This window comes from Lonchura striata, chromosome 27 (assembly GCF_050655825.1).
Source record: "Lonchura striata isolate lonStrDom1 chromosome 27, ASM5065582v1, whole genome shotgun sequence".
In the NCBI taxonomy this organism is placed as follows: domain Eukaryota; kingdom Metazoa; phylum Chordata; class Aves; order Passeriformes; family Estrildidae; genus Lonchura; species Lonchura striata.
The window spans coordinates 11497009-11520166 of NC_140729.1; the positions used below are offsets into that span (position 1 = coordinate 11497009).

The 23158-nt window shown below is 61.2% G+C and overlaps 2 protein-coding genes across 11 annotated transcripts; both read left to right on the forward strand.

Annotated features, from left to right (window-relative positions):
- Positions 1 to 120: 120 nt before the first annotated feature.
- On the forward strand, positions 121 to 11217 carry LOC110479566 (uncharacterized). 2 transcript variants are annotated; one of them, XM_085562142.1, is made up of 7 exons: positions 121 to 2554; positions 2631 to 2810; positions 5028 to 5161; positions 5676 to 5851; positions 6726 to 6821; positions 7246 to 7318; positions 7500 to 11217. In XM_085562142.1, exons 1-7 carry the CDS (start codon positions 1683 to 1685, stop codon positions 7721 to 7723), a joined length of 1755 nt encoding a protein of 584 aa, XP_085418268.1. In that variant the 5' UTR covers positions 121 to 1682; the 3' UTR covers positions 7724 to 11217. The 2 variants fall into 2 exon arrangements, with proteins under 2 accessions (XP_085418268.1, XP_021402624.3); XM_021546949.3 differs by lacking the exon at positions 2631 to 2810.
- Positions 11167 to 23158, forward strand: LOC110479568 (alpha-2-macroglobulin-like protein 1). Of its 9 annotated transcripts, none has more exons than XM_085562137.1 (34): positions 11177 to 11446; positions 12009 to 12198; positions 12486 to 12648; positions 12911 to 12963; positions 13536 to 13556; positions 13673 to 13826; positions 13947 to 14031; positions 14116 to 14224; positions 14306 to 14420; positions 14975 to 15084; positions 15216 to 15380; positions 15507 to 15737; positions 16056 to 16113; positions 16369 to 16514; positions 16708 to 16857; positions 17018 to 17122; positions 17348 to 17435; positions 17648 to 17819; positions 17960 to 18185; positions 18318 to 18444; positions 18675 to 18796; positions 18963 to 19014; positions 19208 to 19282; positions 19422 to 19598; positions 19717 to 19798; positions 19888 to 20044; positions 20152 to 20226; positions 20395 to 20551; positions 20649 to 20866; positions 20957 to 21172; positions 21249 to 21367; positions 21469 to 21559; positions 21700 to 21768; positions 21851 to 22137. In XM_085562137.1, exons 1-34 carry the CDS (start codon positions 11382 to 11384, stop codon positions 22100 to 22102), a joined length of 4395 nt encoding a protein of 1464 aa, XP_085418263.1. In that variant the 5' UTR covers positions 11177 to 11381; the 3' UTR covers positions 22103 to 22137. The 9 variants fall into 9 exon arrangements, 8 of the variants coding, with proteins under 8 accessions (XP_085418260.1, XP_085418263.1, XP_085418256.1 ...); XM_085562130.1 differs by adding an exon at positions 22540 to 23158 and having other exon boundaries at positions 11235 to 11446; positions 13673 to 14031; positions 17018 to 17435; positions 21851 to 21953; positions 22099 to 22140; XR_014950231.1 differs by adding an exon at positions 22540 to 23158 and having other exon boundaries at positions 11235 to 11446; positions 13673 to 14031; positions 17018 to 17435; positions 21700 to 21953; positions 22099 to 22140.

Sequence of the window (23158 nt, forward strand, 5' to 3'; positions counted from 1 at the left end):
TAATTAAGCATCTGTAATTACATGGGCTGGTGGCTCCGTGCCTGAGTGCAGGGGCTCCCTCAGGGCTGGGGGCACCCAGAGCCATGGGGGGAGGGGGTCTGGCAGTGCCTGGGGGTGCTGGGGGGTCTGTCAGTGCTTGGGGGGCTGAGAGGAGTCCTGGGCGTCTGTCAGGTCTGGGGGGGCTGAGAGGAGTCCTGGGGGTCTGTCAGGTCTGGGGGGTGAGGGGGTGCTGGAGCTCCAGGGTGAGATCTGGCTGAGCACAGGCAGAGCTGGGTCTTGGTGGGGATGTGGTCTGGAGAGCAGGCTGAGAGGGAAATCCTGGAGTTTCCCAGGATTCAGCAGCCCCTCTGCACTCCAGGAAGCAGGGGGAAGTGGGGAGTGAAGGCTTTTGGGTGCTGGGAGCTGTCCCCTGCCTGTGCCACCTCGCCAGCCCCATGGAGAGGTGCCAGCCCTGCTGTGCCCTAGGTGGGTTCCAGGCTTTTCCCTGGAGCAGAGCTCCTGGCAGGAGACCTTGGGGCCAGTGGTCTGGAGCTCTGAGGATGCAGAAAGGCACCTTAAACCCCCTCCTTGGACTGTCCTGCCTCTCCTCTGCCCAGTGGAAGGCAGGATTTACCTTCCCTGTGCTCTGGAATGGACAGATCTTCCCCAGGCTGGCCCCTGGAGGAGCTCTCAAATGTGGAGCAGGAGGATCATGCTGGATTCCCTCAGGAAGGCCCAGCTCCTCCAGCTGGGAGGGACTGAAGGAAGCATCTAAAAGCAAAGCTGGGTTTGATGGGAGACCAGGCTGGTGCCCAAAGATTCCCCCGTGGACACAGGATGGGAAGGAGGAGGTGAGGAGTCACCTGGAATGGGCTGGACAGGAAGGGTGGGCTCGAAATGTGACCCAATCTTTGCTTTAATATGAGAACAATGAGAGGAATGGGAGGGTGAAGCAATGGGCATTGCAACACTCCTGGTGGATGTAACCCCGGGGTTACTGGTCAAACTGGGGCACCCTCCAGCACGGGCAGAGCCTGGGGACATCTCTGTCACCTCCAGGGACAGGGGCAGGCGTGGAAGGGCAGCCCTGGGCACAGCGGGGCAGCCGTGCAGAGGCTGGGCTGAGGCTGGGAGGGTCCCAGCAGAGCTGACGCCTGCCCAGGAGGGGCCTGGGGGACTGGGAGACCCCCGAGACCCCGCTGGGGCTCTGTGGGGAGGCACGAGGGGATCTCGCTGCTCCCAGCTCCTGGCCCGAGGTCAGGGCTGAGCTGAGGGCTCTGGGCAGCAGCACAGGGAGGGAGGGATGCAGGGGGGCAGGGGGGCAGGGATGCAGGGATGCAGGGGGGCAGGGATGCAGGTGTGTCCCTCCTTCCCCAGCCCTGGAGGTGTCCAGGCCGGGTGGGATGGGGCTTGGAGCACCCTGGGATGGTGGAAGGTGTCCGTGCCATGGCAGGGGTGGCACTGGATGGGCTGTGAGGTCCTTTCCACCCAAACCCTCCTGGAATTCTGGGATTCCCTGATCTGGGCCATGGACCAGCGGGGCTGGGAGAGGCTGCTGGGGGCTGACACCAGCCCAGTGTCCCTGCTGTGACAAGGACTTGGTTCCAGGAGTTTCCAGGGGGCTGGCCTGGATCCTGCAAGGCACCAGAGCAGGAGGAGAGGTTAATTACAGCCTGTGCTAATTACACTTGTGAAAACACCTCATGCAACACAACTCCTGGCTGCCAACTGGGTCAAGGGCTGGCACCTCCCGCAGGCTGGGCTGGCAGCCGGGGGTGGCAGAGCCTGGCACCCCAGGCACTGTGGGGCCCTGGGGACAGATGCTGGGCTTTGGGAGGGGAAGGACAGAGGGGCTCCTGCTGCCCAAACTGAGCAAGGGATGGGGAGCAGTGGTGCCACATTCCTGCTGTCATTCCAGGTGGGAGATGTCTTCCAATACTCTGGTGCTCTGCAGGGTGAGGTTTGGGTGCCAGCAGGTGACTGTGCCCAGCCCGGCTGGGGCGATGGCCATGGACCAGGACAGCTCCTGCTGTCCCCACCAGCTGAGACTCCCTTTCCCAGGGCTGGCAGCCCCGTGGCCAGGAGAGATTCCCGGGGCAGGGACACTTGTGAGCAGCAGGTCTGAGCTTACCGCTCAGGAGTCACTGCAATGGCTTTCAATAGCCCAGGAGGTGACAGCGGTGACAGCTCGGGTGACTCAGGGTCCCCGAGTGACTCACAGCCACTCTCCACCCTCGGGTGGGTGTCCTGGTTCCATGAGCCACTCCATCCTGGGGACGGGATCCACAGGGAACCCTCCCAGGGCCAGCCCCGGCCGCCCACGCAGGATCCTCCTGCTTCACCTGCCCCGCTCCCGGCCCGGGCTGCGCTCGGGGAGCACCATGGACCCGCTGCTGCTGCTGCTGCTGCTGCACGGGCTGCTGCTGCTGCCCCTGGCAGCGCTGCTGCTCTACAGGCACAGCCCCCCCTTCCAGTTCCTCTGCAAGGTGGCCTTTTTCAACTGCTGGATCGTGGCCTTGGCCACCCTGCTGTCCCCCGTGGCCGCCCTCCGGGGACGCTCCGTGGAGAACATGAGGTGAGTGCGGGCTGGGGTGGGGAGAGCTGGCTGGGGCTCGGCTCAGCTGAGGAAATCCCGTCGTTTGTGGCCACAGGCTCTGCCCTGCCCTGGCTGGAGCCACAGCTGGGCCACAGCTGGCGGCGGAGCCCTGGGGCCAAGGCCAGGGCTGTGGTCACATCCGTGGGGCAGTGAAGTGCAGCTCGTGGTGTGAGAGGTTCTGGCTGTACCCAGGGAGGGTCAGGCCACGCTGGAGTTGGGATCTGTGGTCTCTGAGGTATGAAATAACATAAATGGGATCATTCCTGGCCATGACAATGTTGGGGTCATCACTTGGGTGGATAACAGGGGGGTTTGGAGGTACCGTCAAGGCAGGGGGCAAATTCATGCCCAGTTCTGTGTTGCTGGCTCTGGTTTTGCCCATGAGAGACCCAGGAACAGCACTTTGCCAGAGGGATTGAGGGTGGAGAGGCCCTCCATGGCTGCCTCTTCTCTGGAAGTGTCCCAGGCCATGCTGGTTGGGGCTTGGAGCAGCCCTGGACAGTGGGAGGTGTCCCTGCCCATGGCTGGGGGTGATACTGGCTGGGTTTAAGGCCCTTTCCAACACAAACTATTCCATGTTTTTATGTTTTTGGCATGTCTTGGTGCCATCACCTGGCAGGGGCACAGCCCTGTCCCCATCACGCCATGTCCTGATCACAGCCACGTCCTGACTCTGCTCCCGAGGGTGGAAGCAGGGAGATAACACCGGGGAGATAACATCGCTGTGCAACACCCGAGGAAGGTTTGGGAGCTCTCAGGGTGTTGCAGTCGCGTTGCTGGATTCCCGGGCAGGATGAGCACACCAGGAGGATGTAATTACACAGGGAAAATATCCCAGCTTGAGAAACTCGCTGAGGATTTGTGCCGAGGGACCCCGGCCCGCGGCGGGAGCGTGGTCCGAGGTTCGGTGGTGCCGGTCCGAGGTTCGGTGGTGCCGGAGGCGCCGCAGCCTCTCCCGGGTCCCTCCCGGCAGGAACGCTGGGCGCATCCCGGGCTGCTCTTCCGGCTCAGTGGAAACCCCCGAGGGAGGCTGTGACTCACCTGCCTTATCAGCGCTGCCTTATCTTGTCCCACCGGGCGCTTCTCTGTCATTAGTCCTGGCTTTGGGGCACTGTTTCTCCTCGGATCCTCAGGGATCTCCGAGCCTGCGGCTCCCGAGGGATGGGGGAGATACCACGGGCCCTGTGCCTCCTTCTCTCCTCTCACCCTGCCTGGTGCTGAGTCCTTCCCTGCGCCCTGCGCTGTCCCCTGGGGGCAATGACAGATGTGGGGACCCTGGCACAGACCCTCTGTGGGTTGGACAGTGCCCCATTCCAACACCGACGTGTCCCAGGATTTTATCTGCACGGCTGCTGGAATCCCTGGTGCTCCCTCCTTCCTCCACTCCTCTCATTATTCCCATACTGAGCATCACCCACTGCTGCCATCCCGATATTCCTCCTCCTGTCCAGCCCTCCCGGGATGTGACACCACTTTTTGGCTCAGATCCATCTCTTCCCGACACTGCGGATCTGGTGGAGATTTGTGATTCCCCATAGCTGTGGATTGGGCTGGTTTTCCCTTCCTCCTGACCCACAAAGCAGAGCAGGGGCAGTGCCTGGGGTCCCCCACGTCCCTGGGGATCTGCCTGTCCCTCTGGCATCCATCCCCAGGGCTCATCCATGCCCAGCTCAGCTCCTCTCGGCTGGAATCTGCCTCTGGGATCTGGATTTCCAGCTGGGCCCCTGGGGAGCCTCCCCCGGGCAGAGACAGATTGTCCTCCCTGGGATGTGAAATCCCATCCCTGTCCCCTTCCCTGTGGGTATTCTCAGTTCAGGCAGAGAGAAAACAAAGGTTTCTAACCAGGCAGAAGCCTGAGAAACTGGGAAATAATGTAAATAATTCTTTATCTGTCTTGTTGTTCACATTGTTTATAGATAAATTCTGCCACTGAGCATTATTCACTGCATACCAATGGTGAGAGATGTTTTTACTTCAGGATCAAGAGAATTGGTCTAAACTGAAGCTCTCTATAAAAAGAGCAGTGTATTTGAAATAAATCAAAGTTCTACTCTCTCACCTTCTGAAGTAGAGTAATTTCATTCCGTCCTGCCTTGATGGCATCACTTCCCCATCTCCATCCCCTTCTCTTTTTGCTTTCCCATCATCCCTGGGCATCAAAGTCCCATTTCTTCCCTGCCACCACCTCGTGCTGGCCACTCTCGTCCTCAGCAGCTCCCTCTGCTCTGAGCCAGGAGCTGGGCCCAGCTCAGGTGGGAGCCGGGCGAGTTCCGAGCCTCACCGGCCGCAAATGTGTGAGAGCTCCGAGCCCCGCTGAGCCTGAGCGCGGCCCCGGCAGCGCAGCCCAGCCTAACCCAGCCCTCCCAGGCGGGTACAGAGCCGCTCCCACAGGGTCCCTCCGCTTCATCTCGTCCCTTGTCTCGTCCCTTATCTCGTCCCTTGTCTCCGGCAGGCTCCTGCGGGCTGCGCTCCTGCCCCTCAAGCACCTCTACGGCATCAGGATGCGGGTGAGGGACTCCGAGCTGCTGCGGCTGCCGGGGCCCTTCGTGATCGTCTGCAACCACCAGGCTTCCCTGGACCTCATGGGTGCGTGGGGGCGGCGTGGGAGTCCCGGCGCCTCTGGGGGCTCCAGGGCGCACCAGGATCGCTCTGGGGAGTCAGCACCGGGATTAGGGCGGGCATGGTGGGAGCGGACCAGGAGAGCTTTTGGGACAGGGCTGTGCTGCAGGGAGAGGAGGGACAACGGGAGGTGATGCCACAGGGTGGTACTGAGACTGGGGACAGCTTAAAGTCCATTAAGTCAAGGCTAAAACAACCCCAACCTGGCCCTATATTAGGGTATGAATGATTCATTAGAGTATAAATTATATTAGGGTATAAATTATCAGTTAATCTGTGCACGGATGTAACTTGGCCTCTCCAGAGAGCTCCTCTCTGCAGTTATCACCTCTCAGGACTGGCTGAGCTGCAAAATTTATTGCTGATATCCAGCTGGTTTGTCCAACCTGGGGTTCCGCTTACGAGCAGTTTTCCCAGGTGATTTTTCTGCTGCCGCTGCCAGGGGTTGGGAAGGTGTTAACGGGCGTTGTCCGTGCCCCAGGGATGGTGGAGGTGATTCCCGAGCGCTGCGTGCCCATCGCCAAGCGGGAGCTGCTGTACCTGGGCACGGTGGGCTGGGCCTGCTGGCTCAGCGGCATCATCTTCATCGACCGCTGCCGCCGGGACGCGGCCATCGAGGTCATCGCCCGCACCGCCAGCGCCATGCGGCAGGAGAACGTGAGGGAAACGGGCTGGGGGAACGGGGGAGCGGCTGTGGGCACCACTGACCCGGCCGAGGTCGGGCTGTCTTGGTCTGAACAGCCAGGTGTCTGCTGAGGGAGGCAGGAGCCTCCCCTGAAATGGAAAATGCAAACCCCCTCCCTCCAAATTGTTATAATTTTGGAATTAAGGGGCTCTCAGGCAAAGATGTGGGAATAGGAATAACAGTTCTTTAATAGGAAAATTAAAAATGCAATAGTACTAGAAAAGAAAACCAACAGTGCCAGAGTCAGAACAGGTGCTGAGCCCCTGTGGGTCAGGGAGGTGGCTCAGCCCCATCCCAGGGGGGCTCAGCCCTCCTGCAGTGCCAGCTGTGCTTCTGCTGGAGCAGGATCTGCACAAGGGGGGAGTTTTCCTCTGGAGCTCCAGGGCTGGGGGAGATGGGCCTGGGCTCCTCTGGGAATGCAGGGGGAAGAAAGCTGCTCCTCTGGGAATGCAGGGGGAAGAAAGCTGCTCCTCTGGGAATGCAGGGGGGAGAAAGCTGCTCCTCTGGGAATGCAGGGGGAAGAAAGCTGCTCCTCTGGGAATGCAGGGGGCAGAGGCTGCTGTGCTGTTCCCAGGTCAGATTGGGTCCAAGTAGGAATGCTTGGCTCCTCCCCTGGGCAGAGCATCTCCCCATGGATGATGGAATTTTCTCAGCCAGGCAGGGACACTCAGTGGCCATGGACAGCAGAGATCTCCTGGAGGGAGGATTGGCTGTGGGAGAGATAAAGAAAAGTGCCCAAAGAACAGCAGGGACCTGCCCCAGCTCTGACAGGTGGCAATGGATACACACCCCAGACACATCTTGTGACCTAAGACACGGGGTCACCTCTGTCCCTGTCCCCTGCAGCTCAGTGTGTGGGTTTTCCCAGAGGGCACCCGGAACCCAGGCAAATCCATGCTGCCCTTCAAGCGTGGGGCTTTCCACCTGGCCGTGCAGGCCCAGGTAAGGGCACCCTTATTTCAATCAAATGTTGGACTCAATGGTCTTAGAGGCCTTTTCCAAAATCATTCCTTCCCCTTTGGCTCACCCTGGATGGAGCGGGGTGGGTGTGAACCCTGGGGCAAAGGGATGGGGGGTTTGATCCCCAGGGATGGGGAGGTTTATTCCCCAGGGATGCAGGGATTTAGTCCCCAGGGATGGGGGGATTTGGTCCCCAGGGATGGGGGGATTTGGTCCCCAGGGATGCAGGATTTGGTCCCCAGGGATGGGGGGATTTGGTCTCCGGGCATGCAGGGATTTGGTCCCCAGGGCTGCAGGGATTTGGATCCCAGGGATAGCCATGGTGCTAGGCAGCACCAGGCAGGGACAGGGAGGAGCAGGAGTCTCACCTCTCTCTGGGGTCCCCCTGACTTTCCATGTCTTGCAGGTTCCCATTGTCCCCATTGTGATCTCTCCGTACTGGGACTTCTTCAGCCCCGAGGAGAAGAGATTCACCTCTGGTAAGGGATGGACAGGAATTTCCACAGCAGAGGGCAGGGCTGGCACTGGGCATGGGGCGCCTGGGGGTGTCTGAGGGACGCTAAGGGATGGAGAGGCAGCTGGGGTGGAAGATGCCTGGGAGAATTCCCAGTTCTTGGTGGAATCCTCTAACACATCCCTGGCTTTTCCCTCCTCTCCCAGGGACCTGCACCATCCGAGTCCTCCCCAGGGTGGAAACGTTGGGCCTGAGCCCAAAGGATGTCCCCAAACTGACTGAGAGTGTTCGCCAGGCCATGGCTGAGGCCCTGGCCGAGATGTCCATGAGTGACCACAGGGACCAGGACATGGAGCAGCCTCTGCTGGGGCCAGGGGAGGACAGGGGCAGCCCCCAGGGCCAGGGGGACACAGCCAGGAGCAGGAAATAGGCAGAGGGAGTGAGTCCCTCGGGGACACTAGGGAGGTGTCCCTTGTCCCCTGAGGAGGTGTCCTGCAGCCCTGCCACCGCCCCAGCAGGACGGTGTCCTAAGGGGAGCAGAGCAAGGCAGGATGGGGACCAGGTAGCATCCCCAAAACAGAGCAAAGTGCCCCCCAAAACAGAGTAAGGTGCCCCCTAAAACCCCTCGTTGTGACTGTGCATCCCCTGGCTGTCCCTCTGCCAGACCTGGAGCTGTGGCTGTCCCCCAGGATGGCTCCCGCCTGCTCGCTGGGCAGGGCAGGGATGCTCCAGGCAGGGCTGGGGGTCCACAGCCCCATTTTTCACTCCTGATTGTTGGGTTCCCCATGGATTCTCCTTCCAGAGGCTCCTACAAGCTGGAAATGCTCTTTGGCTGCAGCCAGCTCAGGGGAGGGGCCCAGAGTGTGTGGCCTGGGGGGGACACAAGGTCCAGGGGAGGTTTCCAGGTGGGGAGAGCATCCCACGGGGGGAGAAGAGCATCCTTGGTGCTGAGCTGTGAGCCAAGGGTGGGACATTAAAGAGACTGGAGCTGGTGCTGTGTCCTGGCTGTGCTGAGGGGGCTGAGGGGGAATCCATCTCCCAGGGAGACTTCAACTCTGCACACGGAGCACCCTGCACAGGGAACACCCTGCACACGGAGCACCCTGCACACAAAGCACCCTGGACATGGAGCACCCTGGACACAGAGCACCCTGCACAGGGAACACCCTGCACATGGAACACCCTGTGCACAGAGCACTCTGCAGGGATCATCTCCACCCCAGGGATGGTGTGAGGAGCACACGGCAGGGTGAGGGTTACCCAGGCCTGGGTCTGCCCCTGAGGCAGAGCTCTCCCTGTGCAGTAAGTGCACAAGAAGAGCACCCATTGAAGCCTCAAATTTCCAGCAATACCTGGATCGTACCCACCTGGACACAATCCCACCTGGAGGTTCCTCTCCATGGACTCTGGACCATGACCCATCTGACAGCTGGATGGTTCCCTGCAGCCAGGCAGGGATTTGGGATCTCCTGGCTCCTACCCAGCTGAGCAGCTCCTGTGCCAGCACCCCAGGGTGGCAGCAGGGCAGGGACAGGCAGGGTGTGGTTGTCCCCTTGTGGGGAGCAGGAAGGGCAAGGCTTCCCCTCCCATACTGGGATAAAAGGTGCAAACCACGGGCACAGAGCTCCGGTTTGGCACCAGTCCTGCTCTCAGGAGAGCTGATTATGGAGGAAATCCTTCAAATCTGTTGCAATCATCCGACACCAAACAGCAAAGAGGCTTCCCATGAGAAACAACCCATGGGATCAGGAGATGTCACATGGACATGGCCAAGGGCACAGGAAGGTCCCATGTCTCAGAAAACCCCTTTAATCCTTTCCTGCTTCCCAGGATTCCCAACATGTGGCATAGTCTGTCAGCTCTGAGCTGGCCTGGGGGTCCCACCACACCCCCACACTGGGGGTGGTTTGCCTGCCCAAAGTTTGGGTTTGGGGGTTTGAGCATCAATGGAATCATGGAATGGTTCGGGTGGGAGGAACCATAAAGCCCATCCAGTTCTGCCATGAGCAGGGACACCTTCCACTGTCCCAGTGTGCTCCAAGCACCCTCCGACCTGGCCTTGAGCACTGCCAGGGCTCCAGGGGCACCACAGCTGCTCTGGACAAACCCTTGTCCTGCCTGGAGGGCCGGGGCCCAGCCAGAGCCCTCCCTGGATTTTCCACTGTCAGTGGGAGAAGAAAACTTGAGGAGAGGAAAAAACCTTGGCATGGGGGCTCTAAGAACACCTTGCTTTTTCTGGTTCTCCGAGGCCTGCCCTGCCTGGCTGCTCTGGGTACCCAGCCCTGGCAGAGCTGCCCAGGGCAGTGCTGGGTCCCCATCCCAGGAGGGGTTTCACAGCCCTGCGGATGTGGCACATGGGGACAGGGGGCACGGTGACCTTGGCCGTGCTGTGGGAGCCGTGAGCTCCTCGTCCATCTGGGCTGTCTGGCAGGGCACTGACCCCTGCCCACTTCCTGGCAGGACTAGATGAACCTGGGCCGTGGTCCTGCTTCGTGTCCTTGGGGGTGGCAGGTCCAGCCCCCTCCGGCCACCTACAGCCACTGGGGCTGCTCCAGAGGGTGGGGAGGTGGGCACGGAGCCGTGGTCATCTGAGACCCCATGGAAAAGCTCAGCCCCATCCATGGCTTCCTGTAAGGCCCTGCACAGATTCCCAGAGCAGCTGTGGTGCCCCTGGAGCCCTGGCAGTGCCCAGGGCCAGGCTGGACAGGGCTGGAGCAGCCTGGGACAGTGGGAGGTGTCCCTGCCATGGCAGTGGTGAAAGTGCTTTAAGGTCCCTTCCAACCCAAACCATTCCATGATTCCATGGCTCCCACAGCCTCAAAGGGAAGGGAACTGCAAGGCCCTAGACAGGGGATGTGCTCAGGACACTGTGGGGCTGTCGTGGAGCTCCTCAACCATCCCACAGTCCCAAGAGGACAGAGGGAAGCTCTTGGAACCCTGGAAAATGAGAATTTCAGTCTTTCTGTGCTGCCAGGCACTGACCCCCAGGAGAACACTGCACTGACCTGAGGCCGTGGAAAAGCTTCCAAAATGGAATGGTAGAACTGGGATTGGATCTTGAATAGAAATGTGTGATATCACAGGGTGGGAAATTCAGAGTTTAAGGGTTTAGAATACAGTAATATATACGTAGCAAGATGGACGTTTTAGGCTGGAGGCTGGTCCTTCTCCTTCTTCTTCACCTTCTTCTCCATGGGTTTGGGTGGTTTTGTGTAATTGTATAAAAAAGTCCACATTGCGGGCATGGGTGGTTGGTTACTGGGTTAAAAGTGAAAACAACTTAGGTGTCATTTCTTAATTGGACATTTTATCCTTAAAAGGCCTTGTAGAAAGAGAGATAGAACTTCATTTCCATCTTGTTAGAGTTAAGTGCTGTAGAAGTCATGGTTTGTGAGACTGTAACATAGATAAGAACTAATAAACATTTGGGTTTGAACAAAAAATATTGTCTTGTGCATTTAATCCCAACCTTAACAGAAAAAAGAAGAGAGGAATCCACAGGAAGTAGCTTGGCCCTGCCCTGGCAGGTGTCCATCTCCCATGAGTGGAATGGGAGCAGATGAGCAATTCCACATCCCCACACTGTCCTGTTCCTCTGCTCAGACTGAAAGGAACTGGGCAAACAGATCACTGTCCCAAAAACTTGGGACATGTGATCTGCCCAAATCTGGTTAAACTTGAAATACCTTTACATTTCTCGTTTCTGAGAAATCACCCCCAGCTCCCAGCCCCTCCTCAGGTTGTGCTCCCTGTTTTCATTTCTGTGTGCTCCTGCAGACTTCTGACTTCATTTCCCAGCAAATCTGTGTGGAGTCCTGGCCCAGACTGAAACTCCAGGGACCTTTCCCAGTATTGCAAACATCCCTGGAGTCACTGACCCCCAGAGGCCGTGGGCAGAGGGCAAACACTGCCTGGACTTTATCTGCAGGTGCCCAGGGCTCCTCTGCCAGCCCCTCTCTCCTCAGTGGGTGGGACACAAGGACCCCATTTCAGAGCCTGCAGCGGGTCAGACACAAATCCAGAGTGATCCAAGAGCTGCAGGGGGAGGCTGTGGCTGTTCCCAACATCCACATCCAGCTGGGGACACGATGTCTCCAGCCCTTCCCACTCTCTTCACCATCCTGCTCCTCTCAGCCGGGGTCTCTGGAGCACCGTGAGTCCCCTCTGTGTCCAGCTGTGTCTGCTGGGGTGGTTTAACTGTGGCTCCTTGTAGTTCCTGGTGGGATTCAATCCCTCCTGTGCCTGCTGGGGTGGTTTAACCTTGGCTCCTTGCAGTTCCTGGTGGGATTCAATCCCTCCTGTGCCTGCTGGGGTGGTTTAACCTTGGCTCCTTGCAGTTCCTGGTGGGATTCAATCCGTCCTGTGCCTGCTGGGGTGGTTTAACCGTGGCTCCTTGCAGTTCCTGGTGGGATTCGATCCCTCCTGTGCCCTGGTTGCTGCCCAGGGTGTCCCAGCTGCTCAGTCTCCCTGCCCAGGAGCACTGAGGACCCAGCCCTGGTGGCCCTGGTGGCCCCGGTGGCCCTGGCGGCTCTGGTGGCTCTCGGGAGCTGTTGTGCCCTCACCTGCAGAGCTGAGCTGAGGAGCCCAGGGCAGCCCAGAAGCAGAGAGGGGTGGCTGGAGGGGTTCCTGTGCTCCGTGGGGCTTTTCCAGGTCTCTGTGGGGCCGTGCTGGATGTGCCTCACCCCCAGGGCTCTCCTGTCCCTTGTCCCTGCCAGGAGTTTCGTGGTGGTGTCCCCGGCCGTGCTGTACCACCCTCACCCTGCCACGCTCTGGGTGCACCTCAGTGACCTCCAGGGGCCCGTCCAGGTCCATGTCCAGCTGCAGGGGGACAGCAGGACCCCTCCCACCACCCTGCTGAGGAGAAAGGTCCTGGAGCCTCATCTGCACCTGAACGTCACCTTTCCGGTGAGTGTCACCCCAAAGCAGCCGGGAGCAGGCAGTGGGCCTGGGTGGCCTCCAGGCCATTTCCATCAGGACTGGGGACAGATGTGACTTCGCCATCTCGTGGCAGGGTCTCACCCCTGGCACTGACAAAGCCAGGCTCAGCCGGTTATCCCGGCTGGAATGATCCTGCCTGCAGGCTGCAGGGTGCTGGGGGACCCTGGCTGTGGGGGGCTCCTGGGGCTGGGGGTGCTCTGGGTCCCCCGGGCACCGTCCTTGTCCTCTCCCCGAGCCTGCTGATCCCCCTGCAGGCTCCAGCCCCTGCCAGAGGGAAGGAGGAAATCGTGGCCCTGCACGTCTCCATCCAAGGAGATTCCCTGAATGTCTCCGAGTCAAAGAAGGTGATGCTGAGAGCACTGAGCCCCGGGATCTTCATCCAGACGGACAAGGCTGTCTACAAGCCTGGGCAGGAAGGTGAGGGGGCAGGAGGGACACCCCGGGTGTGAGGAGAGGGGTGAGGGGGCCGAGCCTTGCTCCTGCACTGCCTGGAAACCGGAGGGGTTATCCCGGGATGTCCTGGGATGCCCAGCACGGGCACAGGGCAGTGCCAGGCCTCGCTGGGGGCCGTGCTGCTGAGGGGCAGTGCAGGGCTCAGGGTGGGTTTCCATCCACCTTCCCACGGGGAATCCCCTCCCTGCGGATGAAGCTGCTCCTCCATCTCCATTTCCTTTCCCAGTGAAGTTCCGAGTTGTCTCTTTGGATAAAGATCTGACCCCCAGCCTGCAGAAGGTGAGAGCAGAGCTGGGGCGTGGGGAGGTGCCAAGGGCTCCCTGCAGTGTCCCAGCCGGCCGTGGGAGAGGTGTGGGAGTCACCTTTCCCCTCGGAATGCTGCCCCGGGGCAGGGATGCCCTGTGCAGGATCAGGAGAAAGCAGAGGGCACGCGTGACACTGGAATGTGCCCACGCCAGCTCCCGGTTAGGGATGCAGCCCTGCTGAGTGGGAAGCGGGGAATGTGCTGATATCCATCAAGGCACCAGACACCAGCAATACCGGCAGGCAGGCTCAGCCTCTGGCACCCCTGAGCAATCACTGGGGCCCCTGGAAGTGCAGCATGTTCCCAGATTAAAGGGGTTCTGGACCCTTCCTAAGGCACTGGGAGATGCCACCCCTCTGTGCCATGCTGGCAGTGCCCTCGGCTCAACCCTGCCAGAGCCAGGCTCAAAATCCATCCCAAAACATCCTGAGGGCTGGGAAGCTCACAGCATCCCACCCTCGCTCTGCCCCACCCACGGCTGTGCCCACCCCACTGAGACCCCAAGGAATGGAATTGCTCCTCTGACCATCCTCTCTTTGCCTTCCAGCTGCCCCTGGTGTTCCTGAAGGTCAGTTTGGGACCCCAGGGGGTGGGGTGGGCTCGGGGGGCCAGGAGAGGGGACACTGGGCACAGCCAGGGGCTGTTTGCTGGCCCCCCGGGCGCTGATCCCGCGTGTCCTGTCAGGATCCCAGCGGGAATCGCATTGCACAGTGGCGGGAGCTGAGCCCTCGGCAGGGAATCGTGGATTTGTCCCTCCCGCTGGCCTCGGAGCCCACCCTGGGCACCTACACCATCAGCGTGGAGGGGAAGAGCCATTCCTTCAGCGTGGAGGAGTATGGTACATGGGCACTGGGAAGTGGGACCCACCATGGGCAGCAGGTCTCGACCCCCTGCAGCCACCCAGATGTTGTCACTGTCCTGGGAGTGACCACCCTGCGTCCTTGTGCCTGTCCCCTAGTGCTGCCCAAGTTCGAGGTAACCATTCATCTCCCCAGCGTGCTGTGGGAGCAGGACGAAAAGTTCCCGGTGGAGATTTGCGGGCGGTGAGATGGGAACGGGGAACGGGGGGGATGGGGGGGTCCAGCAGGGTGGGGACCCCAGCACAGCCTCTCCCTGTCCCCACACAGCTACACCTACGGGAAGCCTGTCCAGGGCAAGGTCCAGGCTGACTTGTGCCTCAGCCAGAAACCCTGGCCTCGCCATGGGGAGAAGACCTGCACCCAGGTTACCGGGCAGGTGAGTGTGGCTGGGACTGGGGGTGTCACTGGGGTGGCTCCTTCCCAGGAATGCTGCTGACGAGGTTGATCTTCCTTCCAGACGGAGAAGAACGGCTGCTTTTCCACAGAGGTTTCACTGGCCGCCTTACAAAAGATGGCTTTGTCGTTTAGGAAGGAACTCGAAGTCGAGGCATCGCTGGTGGAGGATGGGACAGGTGGGGATGGGGGTGTGCCCGTCCTCACGTGCTCCCAAGGGATTAGTGCTCCCCAGGAACACCCAAAAGTGCTGCTGGGATTTAGGGAAGCACATGCAGCGATGGGGTTTGGGTGCGGGTGTGAGACAGGTCAGCCTAGCAAGACTTGGAATTCCAAGCAGAGGAAAAACGCCATTCAAAGATCCAGCAGCTCTGGCAGTGCTGGGAGCCGAGTCCTGGCAGTGCGGAGAGGTTGGGATCAGCCAGGTTGGTGGGGTGGCTTTGCCTCCCAGCTCATCCCTCACTCAGCACACTGGGAGTGCCCAGCCTGGCTGGAGAGAGGAGAGTAGGGCTTGAGGAGCCTTTTCTGAAGTGTCTGCCCCCAGCTGCACCCTGGCTTTAGGTCTGAAATATTCCATGGGGCTTGTGCTGCTCTTGTAGGAGATGCAAACCATGCTGGGAGCTGCAGAAGGAAAGCCCAAATGTCCAGGGACCTTTTCTGCATGGGGACAGGGGCACTGGCTGGAGCTAAGCTGTGTCCTGCACACCCTGAGCTCCCCGCTCGCTCTCCACAGGGCTGGAGATGAAGAGCACCAAGAGCTGCAAGGTTTTCCCCAGAACAGTCACGGTCACCTTTGAGAACCCCGATCACGTCTACAAGCAGGGCCTCCCCTACACCGGGACGGTACCGGAGCATCCCCTCTCCCCATGGGGCTCGCCTGCCCCTGCTGCTCCCAGCCCTGCTCCTGCCCACCCCAGCCCTGTTCTGCCCCAGCTGCAGCCCCAGTCGCGCATCCCCCCTTCCCTCCCGCACAGATCTGGCTGCAGAGAGCCGACGGCTCTGGGCTGCCCCAGAGGCAGGTCCTGCTCTCAGTCAGGAACCAGGATAAAGTGAGGACACAAAGCTTCCTGACCGACAGCTCAGGGAGAGCCTCCTTCCAGCTGGACGCCTCTGGCTGGAGTGACTTGGTCTCCTTAAATGTGAGTGCCCCACCCTTGTCCCCCCCTCCTTGGGGGTCCCGGAGCTGCTTCCTCCAGTGTGGTGGGGCCTTGCAACTGCACCAGCCTCGGGGGCTGCTGGTGGATTCACCCTGATTCCCACCTCAGGCTAAAGTCAGCAGGACAGCTGAGAAGCAGGAGCAGCGCCCAGCAAGACTCAGGTCCCAAGGTGCCTTTCTGACAATCATGCCCTACTGGTCCACGAGCGGGAGCTTCCTGCACATCCGTGACCCAGAGCGGGACCTGCCCTGCGGCCAATCCCTGCAGGTCCATGTGGATTCCATCTTTGGCAAGGAGGCTTTAGGCAGTGAGCTGCAGAACCTGGATCTGGTTTTCATGGTGAGCCCCAGCCCAGGGCGGGAGGGCAGCAGGAATCAGGTGGGTTGTGTGGGAAGGGTCACATCTCCACACATGCTGTTCATGGTGCTGTCCCCAGGGACAGGACAAGGAGCAATCTGCCCTGGAGAGACCGAGGGACATGTCAGAGGAGGTGGCTACTGCCACTGCTGAGCCTGCACCCCGATGGGAGCTGTTGCAGGACTGGAGACTGGGCATGGTCAAAAATCATCCCAGAACTCTCATTGTGGGTGCGTGCTCCACCAGGGCACTTTGATTCCACACTCAGCACCTGTTTTGTTTTCACCCCCTCCTGTGTAGGTGCTGGCCAAGGGGACCATTACCAGCATCTTCAGGAAAGAGGTCGCTGCAGAGCCCGGTACGTCCCATGGCATGGAGAGGCTGTGCAGGGCTCTGCTCCCTGTGCCTGCTCCTCACAGAACCATGGAATGGTTTGGGTTAGAAGGGGCCTCCAAGCCCATCCCGTTCCATCCCCCAGCCCTGGTAGGGACACCTTGCACTCTCCCAGGGTGTTCCAAGCGCTGTCCAGCCTGGCCTTGGACACTTCCATAGCTGGAGCAGCCGCAGTTTCTCTGGTTTCTCTGAATAACATCCCTCCCTTTTCCACGGTCAGGACAGAGAGCCTCCCTCTCCCTGGAGCTGCCCATCGGGCAGGAGCTGGCACCCATGGCCAGGCTTCTGGTCTATGTGGTGCTGCCCAATGGTGAGATGGTGGCTGATTTCACTGAGCTCCACGTGGCCAAGTGCTTCCCCAACCAGGTGAGAGGAGTTGGGTTGTCCATGGCTGCCTGCCTTGGGATCCATCCCACTCCAGGGGCATCGCAGTGTCAGTCTCCCAACCCCTTCCCTGCTCCCCAAACCCTCCGAGAAGAGCCTTCCCTACCTGGGGCTCGGTCCTGCCCTCCACAGGAGGTGATGCTCTCTGGCCCTGTCCCCTGGTGTCCCCGTGCAGGTGAAGATGGCATTTTCCGAGGCCAGGGCGCTGCCTGGGGCAGGGCTCAGGCTGCAGCTGGGGGCTGCCCCGGGCTCCCTGTGCGCTGTCCGAGCCGTGGATCGCAGCGTGCTGCTTCTGAAGCCTGAGGCTGAGCTCAACGCCGAGGCTGTGAGTGCTGGCCCTGCCTGGGGTCCCCATGCAGCCCCAGGAGCAGCCTGGGCTGGGGGTGGGATGATATTGGCTCAAGTGTCCCTCAGATGGACCCAGTGCTGTGGTGGGCAGAGCCCTGTGCTCTGAAAATGAGGGGTTTGTATGTTTTTACTCCCAGGTCTACAAAGCACTGCCTGAATTCAACTACCCCCGCAGCATCCAGGATGAACCATGTGGCTTTTACCGGCACCACTCCAAGATGGAAACCTACAAATTATTCCAGGTGAAGCCCCTGCCAACCTGGGCCTCCCGGTTCCTCCCCATCCAGGAGCCACCCGTGCTCCTCACAAGTGCTGGGAAAGCCACACCGTGGCAAAGGACTTCCCTTTCCTGCAGAGCCCAGGCTCCTTCTCCACTTGTTTTCCGTAGCCCTGGGAGTACTCACTGCTGGAATAGGGATATTCCACCTGCTGGCTGTGGGGGCTGGACACCCTCTGCTTTTTCACAGGCTGCAGCACTGAAGCTCTTCACCAATGCCAAGACCAGGGACCATTGCCTGCCCAGGCCCACTGTTGTTGAAATGATTACTCCTAGAGGTGAGCACAGCCCTTGTGCTGAAAAGAGCAAAGAGCTGGTGGCCAGTTCTGGCTGCTGTGCTCTCGGGGGGACTTGGAGCCACCCAGAAAACACAAAGGGCCACCAAAGAGGGTGGAAGAGGATGGAAAAGGATTTTGCTCGCCCTTGTGCTGGCTGCAGGCAAGGTCCAGCTGAAACCTGAGGCCTCCAAGTTCTGCTCTGCCTTTTCCAGGAGAGCGTTACCCATCCCGTATAGTGGGAGGAAGCAATATTGATCCAGAAATTATGACAGCACACAGCCAAGCCATCCCAGGCATCGAGGATGTACTTGATGTACATCAAGGATCCCAGGCACCCCGGACTTACTTCCCAGAGACGTGGCTATGGGACCTGGTGCCTGTGGGGTGAGAGGACAGCTCCCAAGGAGAGTTGGGGACCTCAGGACTCCTTCTCCCCGTGGGCCGGCACCAGCAGTGTCACAGCGGTGCCACTCAGGCAATGCCACCAGCCGTGGTGGGGTGGCCTCATGATGTTCTCCATGCAGGGAGGGCGGCTCTGCCGAGCTGACAGTGACAGTGCCCGACGCCATCACGGAGTGGGAGGCCGGGATGTTCTGTGCGGCCCCGCAGGGCCTGGGGCTGTCCCCTGCTGTCACTCTCACGGCCTTCCAGCCGTTCTTCGTGGAGCTGGCGCTGCCCTACGCCGTGGTGCGCCACGAGACCTTCACCCTCAGGGCCACAGTCTTCAACTACCTGCGCCAGTGCCTGCGGGTGAGTGGGCACGGGCAGGGACCCCGGGCTGTGGCGGGGCTGATGGAGCTGTGCCGTGCTCTGGCAGGTTCAGGTGAGGCCGGGAGGTGACCCCGGCTCCAGGGCTGATGGAACCATGGCCGTGCCTTGCAGGTTCAGGTGACGCTGGCAGAGTCGCCAGAGCTGGAGGTGTCACTGAGTGCTGGGGACACCTACAGCAGCTGTGTCTGTGCAGATGAATCCAAGACTTTCCAGTGGGGTGTGCGAGCCACCAGCCTGGGTACAGAGCTGTCACCACCCCACCCTGCTGCCCAGGGACCCCCTCAGGGGATGGGGTTGGGTGGGCAGGGAGGGCAGGAACCCCACAGCACCTCTGGAGTTCTACCTCGCTCCACTCTCACCCTTCCTGGGGACCCCCAGCCTAGTCCAGCCAGCCCCACCCCAAGTCCAGGGGGCTGTGCTCAGGTTTGGGGGTTCCCTGGTGACTGAGGGCCATGTTTGCACCTTCAGGGGAGGTGAACATCACTGTGAGCACCGAGGCCCTCAGCTCCACTGAGCCCTGTGGCAACGAGCTGCCCCTGGTCCCAGCCCAGGGCCGTGCGGACACCGTGATAAAGCCCCTGCTGGTGCAGGTGAGAGGGCTGTGGAGGGGGAAAACGGGATGGATGTGGGAGCAGGGTGCAAAGAGCCCTCGGGGGCAGTGGGAGAGCGCCCAGACATGAAGGCAGGGGTGACCAAGGGGACTGGGGGACAGACAGGTCCCTACTCTTGACTGACGCTGGTTCTGCTTCCCCACAGCCGGGGGGTATCCTGGTGGAGAAGACTCACAGCTCCTTGCTCTGCCAGGAAGGTAGGACTGGCCAGGGGTGTTGGGCAGCGCTGTGGGATGTGGGCCAGGGGTGTGGGCCACTGGTCACAAAGGCCACCGGTCCAGAGGAGGCCAGGGTCAGGGTACCTGGGCAGGAACAGGGTGGATGAGGCTGCCACGGGACAGGCTGGGAAGAGTCGGGCACTCCCACTGTCATGACCCTCTATCCCCACAGGTGCTGAAGAAGTGTCCTTGGAGATTCCTGCAAACATCCTGGAGAGCTCTCAGAGAGCCCACATCACTGTGATGGGTAAGGGACAGGCTAAGGGAGCCCGGGGACCACGGGGGACAGGGTGGGTGCAGAGGTCCCCAGGCTCAGCAGGACGTGAGACCACCCAGACGGGTGCTGGTGGGAGGGGCACAGCTGATGATGTGTCCCCCTGGCACAGGTGACATCCTGGGCAATGCCCTGCAGAACCTGGACAGTCTCCTGGCCATGCCCTACGGCTGTGGGGAGCAGAACATGGTTCGCTTTGCCCCCAACATCTACATCCAGCAGTACCTAGAGAAGACTGGGCAGCTGCTGCCAGACATCCGCACCAAGGCACAGGGGTTCCTGCAGAGCGGTCAGTGGGACCCCGACTGCCTGCCTGGGGGGGGCACCACTGTCCCACAGCACCCTCCTCACGCCACCCAGCTCCCCTGGGCACAGAAAGAGTGCTCTGTCCCCATGTCCTCCCGCAGGGTACCAGCGGGAGCTGCTGTACAAACACCACGATGGCTCCTACAGCGCCTTTGGGAAGAGCGATTCCACGGGCAATACCTGGTGAGGGCTCTGCACCGCATCCAGGGCTCCTCCTGCCACCCAGGGACCCGGTGCTGACCTGCAGCCCTCCGATGTCTCCCTGGCTCCAGGCTGACAGCATTTGTCCTCAAGTCCTTCGGGCAGGCCCGAGCCTACATGGCCATTGAGGAGCGGCACATCATGGATGCGCTGCGGTGGCTGCAGCAGCGTCAGAAGAAGAGCGGCTGCTTTCAGAGCATGGGCAAACTCTTCAACAACGCCCTGCAGGTGGGGCAGGGCTGGGGTGGGGACCCAGAGTGTGGTCTGGGCAGTGGGGGTGTCCCTGTGTTGGTGTCACAGCCCAGCCAGACCCGTGTCCTCCTGTCCCCGTGCAGGGCGGTGTCTCGGATGAGCTCTCGCTCTCAGCATATGTGACTGCAGCGATGCTGGAGCTGGGACTGCCCACGCTGGTGAGGATGGACCCTTCTTCCCCGCAGGGACTGGTGGGATGGGGACAGCTGCTGGGATAGGCCATTCCAGGCCACCTCGCAGTGCAAACTGGGCACAGCTGGCCGTACTGGGCAGCACTGAGCGAGTCGCATGCCCTGGGCTGGCTCCTGACTCTGCTGCCACGCCAGGAGCCGGTGGTGAGCTCAGCCCTCAAGTGCCTGGAGGCTTCTCCCACGGACGACCCCTACACACAGGCCCTGCTCGCCTATGTGTTCGGGCTGGCGGGGCTGCGGGAGCAGCAGCAGGCGCAGCTGCAGCGCCTGGCCCAGCACAGCGTCAGCGCAGGTACTGCCCGGGCAGGGCACTGGGGGCAGTGCCACCTCTGGGAGAGACCCCAGCCCAGCCCGCAGCAGGGGCTGAGCTGCTGCCCCTTCTCCTGCAGAGGGGCTGCTCTACTGGCAGAGGAGGGGGCAGGCTCAGAAGCCCTCGGAGCTGTCCTGGGCCGCGGCTGCGCCAGCCGAGGTGGAGATGACAGCTTATGTCCTGCTGGCCTACCTGTCCCAGCCCTCAGTGTCCCCTGCTGACCTGGGGACAGCATCCCAGATTGTCCGCTGGCTCTGCAAGCAGCAGAACCCCTATGGGGGCTTTGCCTCCACACAGGTACTGGCCCTGGGCTCCAGGGGCTGCTCTAAACTGGTCCCTCCTGGGAGCCATGCTTGGGGGTGACCCTGGTGCCGTCCCCATGCACAGGACACTGTAGTGGCCCTGCAAGCGCTGGCCAAATACGCTGCCCTGACGTATGGCAGCAACGGGGACATCACAGTGACGGTGACATTGCCCATGGGGACGGTGCAGGACTTTGTGCTAGACAGCAGCAACCGGCTGGTGCTGCAGCGGGCAGCCCTGCCCGAGCTGCCGGGCACCTACGGGCTGCGAGCCCGCGGGCAGGGCTGTGCGCTGGTGCAGGTGGGTACAGCCCGGGCTCCCTGTCCGTGGCCCTGTCCCGGTGCCCTCGCTGGGCTCACCCTGTGCTGTCCCCCAGGTGACCCTGCGCTATAACGTGCCTCCCCCTCCCAGCCCGGGGGCGTTCGAGCTGCGCGTGGAGGCAGAGCCGCTGCCGGGCTCACCGAACCCGCAGCTCCTGCTCCGCCTCTGGGCACGGTAGGGACTGGGGCCGTCCCGCTGCCCCGGGTTGGGGGAGGACAGCAGCAGCCAGGGAGAGAGGGAATCCCATAGCCCACACTGGGGCTCTGCCCTTGCAGGTACAGCGGGAAGCGCCCTGCCACCAACATGGTTGTCATCGAGGCCAAGCTGCCATCGGGCTACAGCCCCGACAAGAAATCCATGGTGGAGGTGAGGAGCCCCCTGCCCACCTTTGGGATACCCCATCCCACAGGTCCCTGCCTGGGGCTGCAGGACACAGAGGGACAGCTGCTCGGGGTGCTGGGCACCCACAGAGCAGCTATGGCCCCTCCTGAGCCATGTCCCTGCAGCTGAAGAGGCAGAACCTGGTGAAGAAAGTGGAGGTGCAGCCTGACCAGGTGACCATTTACCTAGACCAGGTGAGATGGGGCAGGAGCCTGGGGAGGTGGGGGGTTCCCCCATGGTGGGTGGCTACACCTCCCCCCCGGGCTGTCTCCACAGCTGAACAAGGAGGAGCAGACCTTTTCCTTCCGAGCCCAGCAGGACTTCCTGGTGAGCAACCTCCAGCCGGCCACCGTGTCCCTGTATGACTACTATGAGACAGGTGAGCCCTGCAGGGTGTCCCCTGGCCCTGTGCCAGCCCTGCAGCCCCAGGGGCTCAGTGGGGTCTGGCTGATCACACTGATGAGCTTTGGCTCGTTAAGGGAGCAGCTCCTCCCAGCCCCTGGTCACCACTTCTCCCATTGCAGGTGACCGTGTGGATGTGGCCTACACTGCACCCCCCAGCTCAGGTAGGGGCTGAGCCTGCCAGGCCAGGGGTCACCCCACCCTTGGGACCCTGATGGGGACCTGGAGGGCCCCAGGGGAAACAGGGCAGGCAGTGGGGGCACAGGAGCCCATCCCAGAGTCCTGCCCTGATTGTTGGGTATTTGCTGACCAGAGCTCAGGGGCAGAGGTCCGAGACTGGCACTGGCAGCCTGCCCAGGTGTGCAGGAGATGCTGTGCCTCTTTGAGGGGGCTCAGCCCCCATCAGCCCCAGCCTTCCTCCAGGAACCCCCTGGAGTTCCCCACGTAGGGCTCTGGGCTCACACAGGGGATGGGGCTCAGCCAGAGGGTCAAGGGAAGCAAGGGCAGTGGTGGGGGATGCTGGGGACTCTCCTCTCATGGCACCCCCATATTTCCTTTTGAAGAGAAGGAAAACATCTAACTCGGCCTGGAGCCTGGCAGCCCATCCCTGCCCCAGCACCTGCCAAGGACAGGGAGAGCTGAAGTCTCTGCTCCCACCCTGGCCATGGTCCTGACTCTCCATGGGGGCAGGAGGTGGCCCAGAGACCCTCCCAGCAGCACTGGCCTCCAGCAGGGCCCCTCTGGATGGAGCCACAGCTCCCCACCAGGATCTGCAGCCAAGGGGCTCCTGCAGGCCCAAGGACACACATGGCTTCTCCAGCCAGCCACAGTGAGGACACAGACACAGGGACACCCCCGGGCCACCTCCTGCCAACCCTGCATAGGGGCTCTGGGGTGCCAGCTCTGGCCTCTCCCCTCCCCACATCACCTGAAGGGGACCCAGAGCTCCTCCCTCGTGCCAGAGCTTCCCTGGTGGGTCCCCACCACCCCTCACCCCTCCTGGGATCCACAGTGCCACCCCAGCCCCCTCCCCAGCACTGACAACGATGCCAGTGTCACCACGAGGGACCTGGAGACACTGCCATCCCAGCACAAACCAGTCAGGTGCCTCTTGGAGAGAAGCTAGGTCCTGGTGGACCCCAGGCCCTGCCCTGGGTCTAAATAAAGCCATACAGTCAAGCA

Coding starts and splice junctions, on each gene's coding strand:
- LOC110479566 (XM_085562142.1), top strand. CDS start 1,683: ATGCAACACAACTCCTGGCTGCCAACTGGGTCAAGGGCTGGCACCTCC. Junction 5,162..5,675: donor GGCTTCCCTGGACCTCATGG/GTGCGTGGGGGC, acceptor TCCGTGCCCCAG/GGATGGTGGAGGTGATTCCC. Junction 5,852..6,725: donor GCGCCATGCGGCAGGAGAAC/GTGAGGGAAACG, acceptor TGTCCCCTGCAG/CTCAGTGTGTGGGTTTTCCC.
- LOC110479568 (XM_085562134.1), top strand. CDS start 11,382: ATGTCTCCAGCCCTTCCCACTCTCTTCACCATCCTGCTCCTCTCAGCC. Junction 19,015..19,207: donor CTCCTTGCTCTGCCAGGAAG/GTAGGACTGGCC, acceptor CTATCCCCACAG/GTGCTGAAGAAGTGTCCTTG. Junction 19,283..19,421: donor AGCCCACATCACTGTGATGG/GTAAGGGACAGG, acceptor CCCCTGGCACAG/GTGACATCCTGGGCAATGCC.